The sequence below is a fragment of the Ammodytes marinus genome (genome assembly GCF_949987685.1).
Source record: "Ammodytes marinus genome assembly, chromosome: 2".
Lineage (NCBI taxonomy): Eukaryota > Metazoa > Chordata > Actinopteri > Uranoscopiformes > Ammodytidae > Ammodytes > Ammodytes marinus.
In genome coordinates, this window is record NC_137231.1 from 7,647,431 (window position 1) to 7,661,867 (window position 14,437).

At 41.3% G+C, this 14,437-nt stretch overlaps 1 protein-coding gene across 1 annotated transcript in view; it reads right to left on the bottom strand.

Moving 5' to 3' along the window:
• Window positions 1-628: 628 nt before the first annotated feature.
• cds2 (CDP-diacylglycerol synthase (phosphatidate cytidylyltransferase) 2) overlaps window positions 629-14,437 on the bottom strand; it is a 14,566-nt gene continuing 757 nt past the window's right edge. Inside the window, exons 2-13 of the mRNA XM_080046804.1 lie at window positions 9,756-9,898; window positions 8,996-9,092; window positions 8,145-8,242; window positions 7,427-7,566; window positions 6,312-6,370; window positions 4,994-5,076; window positions 4,685-4,772; window positions 4,340-4,408; window positions 4,012-4,164; window positions 3,470-3,589; window positions 3,128-3,231; window positions 629-2,212 (exon numbers count right to left, since the gene is read on the bottom strand). Coding sequence (XP_079902930.1) covers window positions 2,077-2,212; window positions 3,128-3,231; window positions 3,470-3,589; window positions 4,012-4,164; window positions 4,340-4,408; window positions 4,685-4,772; window positions 4,994-5,076; window positions 6,312-6,370; window positions 7,427-7,566; window positions 8,145-8,242; window positions 8,996-9,092; window positions 9,756-9,898 — 1,290 coding nt within the window. The 3' untranslated portion in view covers window positions 629-2,076. The remainder of the gene's footprint in view (window positions 2,213-3,127; window positions 3,232-3,469; window positions 3,590-4,011; window positions 4,165-4,339; window positions 4,409-4,684; window positions 4,773-4,993; window positions 5,077-6,311; window positions 6,371-7,426; window positions 7,567-8,144; window positions 8,243-8,995; window positions 9,093-9,755; window positions 9,899-14,437) is intronic.

The window sequence follows — 14,437 nt, forward strand, 5'->3', positions numbered from 1 at the left end:
TCCACTTCTAAAAATATAAGCGTTTTGGAATCTTTTAGACATTTCTAGGAAGCCTGATATACTTTAGCTTTCCTAGACAACACCAACACTAAAGTCCCACAAATCTTCTTCAAGTCATTAAATGGAGTCAATGGCCCAGTCACAAGTAAAATTATTTTCTTTTTAATGTATCCAACTGAGTAAAAATTCACAAAGCAGATCTTGTTGGCATTTTTTAAATACGACTACAGAAATGAAGTATTGCACTTCCACACAGAAGGGCAACTTGGGATAGATCGAAAGAAGAATGGTCATAACTGATGCATCAAGAGGCAGAGTTTTCCTGACCTCTAGTCCCTATAGTGTGGATTTAACACTCGATCCCAGGTTTCCCACAATGCAACATTTTTCATTAGATCCAACCCTGACTGTTGTGTCCACTTGTTTCCTAATGCGTGCTTTCTGCTCAAATGTAAGTCCTCCACACTAAATATGTGATAGCCCTTAGAAATCATGGGGGTTATTTTAGTTTTCACTCCAGCACCGCGCTTCTAAACTCAAATCTGTGGAATACCCCTTTATCAGATGATAACTACACACAGAATTCCTTCACAATGTTTCAAACAGAAATGACCTCAACACTGGAGGATCTTCAGCCTTTCTTTTATATTTGTAACACTAAAGGAAACATACATTTGCCAGTGGCATACATATCACAAAAGCCCCCTGTAAAACCTCCTTAACACTACATGGCCCTGTGTAAAGTAGTGAACTCTAATAGTAAACTCAAATCTGAACATCATAGCGGAACCTGACCTAACCTGACCACAACTGGAAAAAGTGCTGCTACACACACACACAGACACAGCACTGTGCCTTAACAAGTGCTGTCCACATCCCTACAATGGCAAAACAATGTAACAGTACCACCACCATACTGATGTGTAAAGTCTGTAACAACTCTCGATAAAAAATTAAAAGACAAAATGGGGTCAAATGAACCAAAACGATGTCCTTTCTGTGTAACAATGTGAGGCTAGACTGACTATTATGCTGAAAGGGGCGCTGGTGTCTGTAGCACTGGCTTTCAAAATCAACACTATTTTACATGGAGCCTGTTAAGGAACAGTTGGCAATTAAAGCAGCACATAACCAACAAAAGAAAATTTTAATTATTAACTCACACATGGGCCCTGTCTTTGTAAGATTCACTGGTCCTGCAGGATACTTCAGGGTAACATCACCCTGCATCGTAGGGCATTACTGCTTGATAACAACTAATATAATGATGTCAGTGATTGGGCGGAGCAAAGAGAGGTCATGAAATGATGAATGGCAGTGAAAAGGCAGGAAGAAGACACATACAAGACATAAATACACGTAGCGTATGGCCAAGGTGATTTCAGTCTGGATAAAAACGGACACGACATTGAGATATAATAGAACATACAAAATATAAAAACCATCTATGTATAAATAGAAACATCCAAGAAAATTAAAACTCATATTTTGGCGAGGGGGGGGGGGGGGGGGCGGGGGTGGGTGCAGCCGGGGGTAACAATACAGTGAGTAACAGGGTTGAGAGCAGTGCAATTAAACAGAACAGACAAAAAAAGTACAATAAAAATATTAAAACACATTAAAAGGTATATAGAGGTTATCCTGTATACAGGTAGAAATGTACAGCTGACCGACACTTTGTTCAACAGTGTGAAGAATAGATACTAGTTGGCTATAATGGAAATGTGTAACAGTACAGTAATTCACTAACTCAACCTGAAAACACTGGTGTGTGGGGAAACATGATTCACAGAGGATATATGAATGAACAAAAACATGCTCCACTCTCATACCCAAATGAAAATGGAATGACCCAAGGCTGTAGTTTTTTCTGTTGTTCGTTTTGTTTTTCTCTCTCTCTCTCTCACACACACAAAGCACTGCGAGTCTCCCAGACCTCCGCTTTGCTGCGCAGGGCCCTGGGTTGCTGCCCTCCTCTCTGGTCTCCCTGTCAGGGACGAGCCAGTGTGTGTGTATGCATGTGTGTGTGTGGCTGTGTGTGTGTGTGTGTGTGTGAGTGTGTGGTGGTGGGCAGCTCTATGCAGCAGCCTCCTCCAGCATTGGCAGCAGGCCTTTCTCTGTGAGGTGAGTCTTGAGGGAGTTGAAGATGTGGAGCTGCTGGTCGATGCGCAGGGCCAGCAGCTGCTGGATGACCTTAGAGGGGTTGGGGCCCCTGAGAGGAGAGGAGGGGAACGTCAAACACAACAACCATGACAAACAAAGAAAGCAACAAGATCAGGATTGTCAAGGTCGATCACCAAAAGCAGTATTGGAAGATAAACGTCACTGATCACAGTCTATTTATTGTGTTATTATTTAAAGATCCTATATGATGCTATTTTTCGGGTTCAGATTATTATTTTGTGACTACTGCAAAACGTTCTTCATTTTAGTTTAGTGTCCAAAAATCCCTTTTTATTTCTCCCACTGGCATTGCAGTATTTCGTCTCATGCGAAGACCTTCTTTTTAAAGCCTAAACATAACTCTCTTTAAGACCCCCGTCTGCCCTCTGCCTGCGTGCCCGCCTGAGCGTGTAGCAGCATTACCATACATGGAAATCCATGTTAAACAAGTAGCGAAATGCAGGAAATTAGGCACTAGTGTGCCGCGAACAGAAGCCTAGTTTTGAGCACTGTGCACAGCCACCCCAGACGGTCGTCAGGGAATACATCTAAATGCATGCATGTCATTATTTGACACTTTGGTATCGTTGAACATGACTATACAACATTATAACAACATGTATAGGTCAGAAAAGACAAACAAGCATAATAGGTGCTCTTTAAGGTAAGTGAAAGTGTGAGGTCCCCTGCTGGAGTTTAGTATATCAGCGTGTTTTATATCATCAAATTTGGCTCCTCTGATCGCCGATAATAACGACCCCCAATAAAAAAAAATTTAATGAGACCGATCGCTTTCCGATCAATCCGAGCACCCTTAAAAGGAAACCAAGAAATGCAGCAGCTTTGGTCTGAAATTAACAAGCCATAGTTTAAAAAAATTAACACTAATTTTGAAGGTAAAATCTGCCACCTTCATTTCAAATACCTGGTATTCAAGTGTCATTATCGTAGATGTGTGTTTTACCTGATGAAGCTGGCAATGTAGACGTTTACGAATGTGGCCATGAGGTACTGGCAGTCGAATCGGTCCATGATGCCACCGTGGCCCGGGATAGTGTTGGCAAAATCCTGACGGGACAAAGGACAGAATATGTACTTGGACCGCAACTCTGAACCCAATATGAACAGAGCATGAACACATTGAAGTGCCATCGGTTTTGCAATTGTGGATACTCTTACAATCAAGCACAATACACAGTATATGGAGTGGAAATCTACACTATCGAAAGTTGACTTTACAGAAATGAGAAGAAGGTCAACCGGACAAAATGAACAGCAGAAGGCAACAGGCGTCCCTCATCCCTACCTTGATCTTGAAGGCTCTCTTGAAGCCGCTGGCAAAGAAGCCACCGAAAGGTCCCATGATGGAGGCAAAGCTGGAGAGAGCAATGCTGTGGATCTGGAAAGGATAGAGACGCACCGTGTGCTGTGGAGAGGACAAAGGGGGGTTAGACCAAAACATTTAACATTGCATAGTCTTTCCCAATTTGTTTGGTTCTGAATTTCTAAACTGGATTTGAAAATGTGATTGTCCATGTGAGCTGAAAAGACTAACTTGGTTCAGACAAACAAACAATTTAATTTACTAAAATGTCATACACATAATTGGAATATACGTTTCTAAACTTTTACGGAGGGGGCTGTATGATGTCATGTATCCGCCTCTAAAATGTTCAATAGGATGCTGCACAAATATGCTATACTGTGAATAGCTTTTAGCCATTTTACACACTTTTAAAATATAGATATTTAATTCATACATATTCACTTTAGTTTGAATGTGACCTGTGGAGCCATAACACAAAGTTAAGCGAAAAGGGTGAGGGAGAGAGATGGGGCGAGTCTTACCCATCCAGTGAAGGACTCCAGGACACTGGGCAGAGCATAGTCCTGGAGCTGGAAGAGCTCCGGTGGCTCACAGTCCACCTGGAAACTATTGGAGTCGTTGTTGAACTCAACGGGACACACAAAGTAGCGACAGCCGGCCATCACGTAGGAGAGCTGGGAGGAGAGCAACGCTTCAGTTACTATGCAGTCACAGCTGTCTAATGTTAATATGATAATGTCTGTTAATATGGCCTGCAATGGGAACATCCAGTACTGCACTGCAAATACACACCTCCACAAAATGTACAATTCTCTATAAAGGACATGAGATTAAAAAAGCCCATCTTACCATGATGCCAAACACGATGGTGGAGAAGAGCCCACCGATAAATCCCTCCCATGTCTTCTTAGGTGACAGCTGAACAGGGAGTAAACAGTCAACGTGTGGATACCAGGTCAATATATCACTATATACCACACAATACTTAATAGGAATAATGGATTCATAAGATAAGTCCAAACCCAGAGGCCTTGGACACTGCTTATGTTTGACACAAACTTGAGGCCTAAAACCCAAACTCGGAAAAGGAGAACACACTCCACACAAATAATGGGTATTAATATACTAGAAATGTTGAAAAATAGTCTAAACATCTGGTTAATAAAACTTATAATGAACAGTGATAGAACCAACCTTGATGAGAGGGGTGCGGCCGAAGAAGAAACCAAACATGTAGGCCATGATGTCATTGCAGATCACACAGGAGATTGGCACAATGAACCTATTCAGACATAGAGGAGTACGCATCAGAGACATATTATGAGATACAATGAAAATATGTGTGGTGAGGCTATTTTAAAAAAAATGGGAAAGAGTAAGGATTGTTACAAGCTAATTGTCTGTACATGCTGAATGCTTACACAATTTTATTTGGATAGCGGACCATCACCCATTTTACTGCTGATTCAACAGTGCACTTTGATAAAAGGACTGATGACTTACCAGATCATCCCTTCAAACAGGTTGTGAATGATGAGGTGAGACTGAGTCACCACTATGAGCAGAGTCACATGGGTCCAGCCGAACTGTGGAGACGAGACAACAAGATGGAGTATGTTTACACTGGGATAGGTTGACATGTGCTGCATGTTCAAACTTTACTATACAAGGCTGTTATTATTGTGAGTCACTGTGAGCTGTGACTGCACAGAGATTAGCCAGGACAGAAATCTGGCAGCAGCCACAGTACGGTAACTTAAAACAAGATCAGATTACTGCTTGATTACATGTGGCCGTACTATAGGTAGGGTCTCGACGTCGACATTAAGTGCTAGCTGTACTCCTGGCTCACACACACCAACAAAAGACTGTGGCCATACGGTTGACAGGAGAGGTTGTTGTGATTGTGTATGTGTGGCTGTAAAAACTGTGTGTGCTCTGCTAACCCGCCCAAGATAAATATTTTCATAAGGTCTGCAGACAGAAGAGCAAAAAGCGTGTATGTCAGTATGTGAACAAAGACACCTTCACAAGCCCTTTGAGTTACCAAGCAACAATTAGACTGTTTTTCCTGGTAAACACGACAAGTCATAGGAATGACTGCATGCCCGGCGTTTCTATTAAGAGCCGTTTTTAATTATGCACTGCAAAAATATGAAATGTTGAGAATACAGTCCAAATACAAATGTGTGAATAAAGAGGAACTACAATGTTGAGATTTAACTCCATATTTGCAGACCTCGGTAAAGTTGGAAAGATGTTGACAGATTCTAACTTCCGGGATCAATAACTCACAACACTTTGTTCAAACACAATTGATGCATTTTTACTGATGTCCTCTATCTGTCCTACACTGTGAAAGAGTCAAGGTATCCAAGATGTTTGGCCTCGGTGTTCAATTATTAGATAGCGCTCTTGTCTCACCCATTGTGTGCCATATTACGACTGCAAAGATGCATCATTTGTGTTTAAATTACGTTTTGCTTATAAGTTATTGATACTGGAAGTTCAAATGTGTCACCATCTTTCCAACTTTTCCACAGTCCTTACCCTACCGGTTGATTATATTCTCAACATTGTATTCCATTTTTATTCACAAATATCAATTTATTCTCAACCATTTGACCTTATTCTTGAAGTGCATAATGAAAAATTTGCTATTTCTTCTCTCCCGTGGCCGTAACACTATTCAGTAAACACACACACACACACACACACACACACACACACACACACACACACATTTCAGCTAGCCTCATCAATAAGCTATTAGCCTTGAGGCTGGAGGGCAGGATGGGAAAGGGGGCAGGGTGACACTTACCATGTAGAACTGAAGGCGGTAGTGCTTCTTCACCAAACTCAGTACAAACATGCAGAAACCTGCAATGACACCGCAAATACCGTGTGAAATACTTTATATAGATATATATGGACACACCCAGGACTGTAGTGCCTGAAAAAGGAGGCAGGTTAGGTCAAACACTGACTAAATATAGCTTGACCTATTTCAGACAAAGCCCAGAGTGAATGTGCAGTAGTGCAGTGAGTAGGTGAGGGGTTTGCTGGAGCACTCTGCCTAATACTATACAGGACTGAGGTGAGGAGAGGACATCAAAGAATATGTCAGACAAAAAAAATACAGACATAACTCTTAGAAAAAAGCTGGATGCCAAAACATTTACGATTGACATTTTCTCTTTTCTAGATTTGACACCACATCTAAAGTGACTAACACGTACGTTGTTCCGAAACGCCCGGATTTGAGCATTTGCAAGACACTTAATGGTATGACACCATTGTCTTAAAACGCCTTTCTGCTTGAAGATGTGAGAGCAGCTGCATCAGTTGGTTTCACCTTGAATCAAGTAAGCGACAGTCAGAAAGACTCGAGGTGCTTCCTTCCTCTCCACATCCTGTTTGGCAGCAGCTAGCCGCTAAAGTAACACTCAATAACTATAACCGACAGCCTGCAGCACAGGAAGAGGGACTTCTCCAGTTAGCACGCGGCCTAAAATAGACAACCTTAAAGTATCTTACCTAGTAATGTACACACAACGTTCTCAAGTTTGACTTGTCTTAATACTGATAACCATTTTCCTGAGAAGAAATAGTCTGTTGATTGATGCTATTTTGTCTTTTGAGATTAATATAAGTCGCATTTAAGGCTTAACAGTAGCCTCACTCATTAACCATGTGACTTTTTGATTTGTATGTTACCCTGCAAGTTTGAATGATTTTAGTTGATCAAATGTAAATGTATTAAATTGATAGGCTTGGGGAAATTAACTACTGTCTTGGCCTCTTTAGATTAGGCCAGGTTAGAACTTAAAGTCACTTTCTAGTAGAAAGAATTCATAGATTAAACCTGTGTTTGGCTGGAGTGGAGTTATAATGTTAGTGTTTTGGGGTTAGGTAAACGTGTCAGTCAGTTTGTACCTGTGAGGTACAGGGCAAAGGAGATGAAGCGGTGGTATTTGCTGAGGATGCGGAGCGGCTCCTCCCTCTGCACCAGAGTGAAGAAGTAATCCGTCACCGTTTCACCATAGAAGAAGTAGTTGACACACAGCAGGAAGTACCTGGAGGGGGTGGGGGGGGATACATGGATACATCTCAATGCTTTAAAGACAGCAGCCAATCAGACTCTGCATTCAGTATGCCTGAAGAAAGAAAAAAAACAGTGAGTCTGAGATAGTGACTCACTTCCCTGCATGACCAATGTTACAAGGCCAAAGGGGTTTTTGTCGGTCCAAATGACTAACTGTACTTGGAATACAGTTTAGATTTTTTAATGTGGCTTTTCAGGTTCAGGGCATAGTGAATGTCAGGGCTCTGGCTATAATCACGCTATACTGTACATAGCTAATGCTAAAATCAAACAGCACTGATGATTCACAACATATTCGCCATTGGTGCTAATTTGCTTAATTATTCTACAATCTACTGGGGGATTGAAACAGCTCAGAGAACAAACCTCAGGAAGTCTGCAATGAAATAACACACGAGACAACATAGTGAGAAAGATGCAAGCGAGGATGTATTGTATTACGGTGTGCTATGTGACACCTATGTAGAATGTGTGATATTGTGTGTGTGTGTGTGTGTGTGTGTGTGTGTGTGTGTGTGTGTGTGTGTGTGTGTGTGTCTGTGTTCTCACCAACTCAACGTCCTGAACCAGGGCAGGTGGTAGGAGTGATACACGCTGTAGCCGATGGTGATGATTTCTTGGAAGCACTTGATCTGAACACAGAGGACCTGCACAGGGAAACACTGCGTCACCAGGGACCAAACTACCGGGGAATCAGAACAGTGTGTGTGTGTGTGTGTGTGTGTGTGTGTACAGTGTTTGTGTCTGTGTGTGTCTTGTCCTTGTGTTCTAGTGACACAAAATGGCTGAATGACCTATTTTAAAAGGGAATTCCCAGATGAGGGGCAGATACCCTTGAGTTATTATAGAGCCTGGATCCCATTAATCCATGATATTAAGTTTTTCATGTGTGTGCTTACAGTGTAATGGAATGTGGTGCATAACTTCTACACATTGTGCAACTAAATAGGCAACATTAACTTAATAATAGATATGTATATACTAGGGTTGTCAAAGTTAACACATTAATATCATATTAACACAAACGAATGGGGAATATTCTGTGATTATGAGCATGTGATGAAGCAGTAACATTGTGTATCCTAACGATCACAACCAGAAACAAGGCTCTGTGTAAAGAAATGGATATATAGGAAAGGGTCTTTTGAATGGCAAGTGTATCTTCAAAGCCCTGCCAGACGAGACCAAAGTTATTTGCATTTTCTCTCGAGTTATCACCGGAGTATATTGAGTCTCAAATAACACTTGCTGGCCAAGCATAAAGCTGATGCAGAGAGCTCTCCTGCCCCTCGCCAAAAACCCACGTCAGGCTTTCAGGATATATTGTAAATCATTTTCCCAAACTGAACGGCGGATTCCAAGCTTGTGCACAATATTGTGTCATGGCTGCTTGTACTCACAATCATCATAAGCACTATGGGTCCCAGGTAGATGATTAAGAAGAAGAAGGAGATCATGGCTAGCGTGAGGATGCCTCGTACCCACCAGTTCTTCCATCTAAAAAGGAAACACACAAAACACACACATTGATTAACAGGACCAACCATCTACTTTCAACATAGAAGACTAAACAAATATGTGGTCTAAATGAGTCAGCTTTCAGTTATGTGTTATGGAAATGTAATAGTATAGTCAATAGTCATAATATAATAATTAAGTGTATTTGTTTATGTAGCCAGATGCCATTGTGAATCTAAATATAAGTCATCTAATTGACAGAGTTCTGACCTGACCTCATGGTGAAGGTTGTTATGTTCTGAGATACTAAAACTGCGTAGGAGTATGTATGTTTTGACTAAGGATGTATGTTTTGACTTAGATGGCACCAGAGAATGATGTTTGTATGATAATGAATCCTATATCTGAAGAAGAAACTGTTTCTTCGGCCAGATATACTATTAATAATTAATATTAATTTCCGTAAAATGAAACCAAGGGTACAGGTTGGTACAATAGTAGATAATGTATATAGTTGCAAATATATGCGGTGCCTGTTACTGCTTGGAACACTGGTTCAACAGTTCAGTGGTTCCTATCTGGTGTTTAGATGAAGGGATGCCTTCAGCCTTTGTATGAATCATTGCATCTCCATATTGTCAAACATTGTAAAAGTGAGACTTAGAAGCACAGCAACAGAATTCTCTTCCACAGTGCTAGTACCTTGAGGAGAGTCCAGACAGGGCTTTGTTTAAAACCTCGGGGGTGTCATCAGCAGGGACTGGAACCTCTGGGAGACCTGAGTCCGGTTTGGATTCACTGTCTGATATTCCATCCTTTTCCACCTTCAGCTCGCTGTCCGAACCCTGACCGACCGACCGACCGACAGACAGACAGACAGACAGACAGACAGACAGACAGACAGACAGACAGACAGACAGACAGACAGACAGACAGACAGACAGACAGACAGACAGACAGACAGACAGACACTGGCAGTTATAATGCTGTAGTGATGGGGACAACAGGTGCAACCAAAGAATGACAGGAAGCATAAATAAGAATATGACATTTGACTGTATTTACATATTTCCAGCAACAAAGGGCCTGTGCAGCTTAAGTTATGTAAATATGTCTCTGACATTCAAACTAGAACCACTGCCACAGGGCTGGCCTCAAAGTAAATCACATCTAGGTTAGATGGCGCTTGGTTTTCTTCTTGCCCTTTAAATGCAAACAAACCACAGCTCCCTGCACTAAAACTGCAGTTCTCCACCAAGAAATGCATTTTTTTTTTCACCGTTTTCCTTAGCTTCATTTGAAACAAACTTTCATCTGATTTCCTGAGCTGAACATTTCTGTCAATAACTATAACTACAGAAGCTTTGTTTCCATAAACATGTCAGTGTCAGTGAGAGCACATCACTCTATCACTTTGAAACCATGTGAGCAGTAATCTCATTTTACATTTCAATCTTACACCACAAGCATTTCATGAAAGCAATATTGTCAAACACATTCCGTCTGCGATCAGGCTGGAACCAGTAGCTTTGGTTAATTATATTTACTGGCAATAACAGTATGAGTATTTTTGGCCTAAAATGTGTTTCTTGCTTTTTGAAAAGAAAAGAAAAGACACCACCCTTCAAAAACTGGGGAGAAAGTAGAGTTTCTCTCTTGCTACAGCGCCATGCACAATGCTTCAACATGTAGGAAGATTCTAAACTTGACAGAACTGCTGCACCTGGTCAGTTATCTACGCTATGATTGGATAAGCACTGTCCACTGTAAGGGTTCAACAAAAGACCACCTGAGCACAGTCTGGGGAAAGGGTACGATTAGCTCAGATAATTGAAAATACCTGTCTGGTTGGACTAATAGATGAGGAGCTTTCTGGAAGGCGGGGCTTAAAGAGAAAGGCGCTAAAACGGAGCGTTTCAGAGGCTGAAAAGAGGAGATTCAGCAATGCCAATGGAGAAGTGTGAAGGTTTTTTTTTTTTTTTTCTAAACCTGAAAGTGGGCCTACTATGTGACCTTTAAAACCCCACTGGTCAAACTGTGTTAGTCTAGTCCTATTATAAACACCCTGTGTACAACCTAATTCACAACACACTAGTAGTCTGTGCAGCAGCAGTTTGATCATAGCAGGGTGAGCAGCATCCAGTTCTTAGCAGACAGCAGCCCAGGGTTGTGTGTGGGCAGCTACACACTGCACCAAATCACCTCCATCCATACTGTTCATTTGTCAGAGCTGTCTCTCCATGGTAACCACAATCAGAGTGTGGATGTCCTCGGTTTCACTAGACTACAGGGAGCTTTTTTCAGTTCATTCTGTCCTTACTTTCACTCCCCCCCCCCCCCCCACTGACCTCTCTGCTGCTGGCGACAGAATTAGCTCCGAGAGGTCCCATCACGTTCACACAGCAGATGGTCAGCTTGCTGTTTTGTGACACCCACTCATTTTAATTCTGGGGCTTTTGACGATTACACAGTGCTACATAACTGCAGCTGGATATCGATCTGTTAATGATACACCTTTGTTGCTTTTTACACATAATCTCCACTATGCTATATCAACCACACATTTACCTTAACAGTAGTGGCTAAGCTAGAACATTTCTAACTTTATTTCCCTCTTAAATAGACTAAATGTGTTTTTATCTAATACCAGATAATTCAGTTTTGACAAGATGTGTTTGTTATAACATCTCAATATAATATAATGACTCAAATCATTGTATATATTAAAAGGCCACCTGTTGTGCAAAATTAACTTTTCTATGTTTTTCAACATAAATATGGGTCCCCAGTGTGTCTACAAGCTTAACCTAGCACCACCTCCACCTGTGACAAGCACACCCCCAGATCCCCCAGAATAATACCCCCACGTGGGTAACTGGCCAACGAGAGCAGACCTGGCTTAGCTAATACAGAGTGTTTCAGACAAAGGCTGAACAGAGGAGATTCAGCAATGTCACTGTGAGAAATACAAGAGATTTTTTCCACGCTACACTATCAAAACAGTTTCTAGTAGAAACCAAAAGAACAATGTTGGACCTATACATAAGCATAATAGGTTTTCCTAATAATGGTAAAGATATATTATTGCACAGAAAATTGTTATGTGAAAATGACCTCATTGAAAATAGAAAGCTTACTTGCTAAAACATAAAGCTGATTTGTTGTTTTTCTTTTCTTGTGTCAATAATAACCTATACTCTATTGCTTCAGTTGGATCTATAGAAAGATATAATGATAATGGGGTTGGATTGCATTGAACAGCTGCAACAGTAAGTGTGTTTGTCCGTAAACTCTCCTAACCAGCCCCCTCATCTCTCTGCACCAACTCAGCCAGAAATACCTAAAATCTGTTTTTTTTCTCAAATTATATTGATAATTCAATTCACATTCAAACATCAAGATCACATGAAATACTCTTAAAAACGAGTGTGCTGTTCACCGTCAACAGCTGTCAAAAACCCGCCAACTGACTGCATAAGCAGCAACCAGATAAAACACACACACACAGAGACTCATTCTCCGCCTGCTGCTTTCCATGGTGATAATATCCGTCATTCAGGATGCTCGAGTTAAAAATAGGCGCTCGTTTCACATAAACACTCCCTCCATTTCTTGGTGGACCAGTGGCTACAGTGCGTCTCTTTTGTTTATCTCCACTTCATTAGAAACAGCTGCATCTGAAAGCTATCAAAGGATGAGCACAAATATGTTCTAACCCTTGTCTTTAATTGGTGTTGTAAGACATGTTTAGACCATTTAGATATAGAGCAAAAAGAGGAGGTTTAAGATGCTGGTTTTTGGCCGTGTTGTGTTGTGATTTTCATCAGCCAAGAAAATTGTAGAGCAACAGTTGAAGATGTTTCGAATCACCAAAGACCACACGTGTGTTTCAAAGGGCCATTTACAAATGGACTTGGGGACATCGCCTGGACTCTGGAGTGTCTTTATCAATAAAGACACACACACACATCTCATCAAATGGTGTCACAGCTGGATTCTCAGGCACCCTTAGCTTTTATACAGTTCAATCAATGTAACACCAATACATTTGTGATTGGATTTCACTCTAATCCATGCCTAACCAAAATGTCCCCATCCTCAATCCATTACCAATGCCATTTTTTTCTTATCAAGCTGATCCTGATAAAAAGGTTCATAGTGGGGCCAGAGTACATTTGTTAATCTCCTTTCCTTTTACTTGGTATGATCACTATGTCTAACCGCTTTACGTCCTGTGGTAAGAAACTTCATCTTGTGGATGTCTGTTGTGGGATATTGCTTGTGTTCACTTCCTATATGAATATGTATGTACTACGTGCCTGGATCATGGCCTTCACATCTGCACTCCACTCAATAAATCCTAGTTCTCGCACTACTGTCATTGCCAGGTGGAGGGGCTGGCTCACAGTCAGCCTGATGTGGGGTTTTCATCCTAGTTCTTACCCAGGATGTTGTCTTTACATGGGATTAAGACTGGTATTAATTCTACATGTGAAAACGGCTTTAGTATGTATCTAGTCTAGAAACATACAAGCTTTACTTCACAAACTACTGACAAATAAAGAAGCCACATACATAATGGCTGCTCTGTAATGGTAAGTACTACACATGTAATGAATAGTAATAATGTTCAACTGATGACAAAGAGACAATAGATATAGCCTAGTAAATCAGTTTTGCCTCTTAATATAGTCGAAATATTACCTAAACGGCACTGTTCCTAATTGTTAAAAGCAATTAACTAATTGTGATTGCATAACCGGACATGCCCGCTGCATTAGTAGCCACAAGGGAAGCTTCATTAAGTGCTCTCTGCTGGGCTGCTCTAAATGCACATCAAGACCACAAGACACAACAACAACATAATAACTGATAGAAGAAATAGTCATAGCATTGAGATGAAAGGCTTTCACTATTAAATGACCAATCCCCTGACATGAACTTTGTGGTTGTTTCAGCGCTGCAGCTCATGCCTCCACCTCTTTCCTATCTGCTTTTAGCTGCTCTTCAATTTACTGTGATCATCATGTCCTCTCGTCCTAGATAGATCTCCCCCGTCCATCACTCCCTCACCACGCCCCTTTCTTGGCTCTGACTACGGGAAACCAATTAGGACTACTAGCCATCCATGTTGAAAACAGATGATGCATTTATCCTCCCTGCAGTTTGAATACAACTCGAGAGGAACGATAGTATCGTTCCGCATTGTGACTGAGGCAGCTGCGGTTATAATTGCTGTAGCAGTCAGACCAGACCAGCTAATGTTGTTATACTGAGGGGGGAAGATGTCAGCGAGCCCAGACCGTAAACAAGCTAGCTCAAGTCAACAGCTGGCTTTAGCCGACACTGTTGGAAAAACAGTGACATATAAAAGGCCTATACAA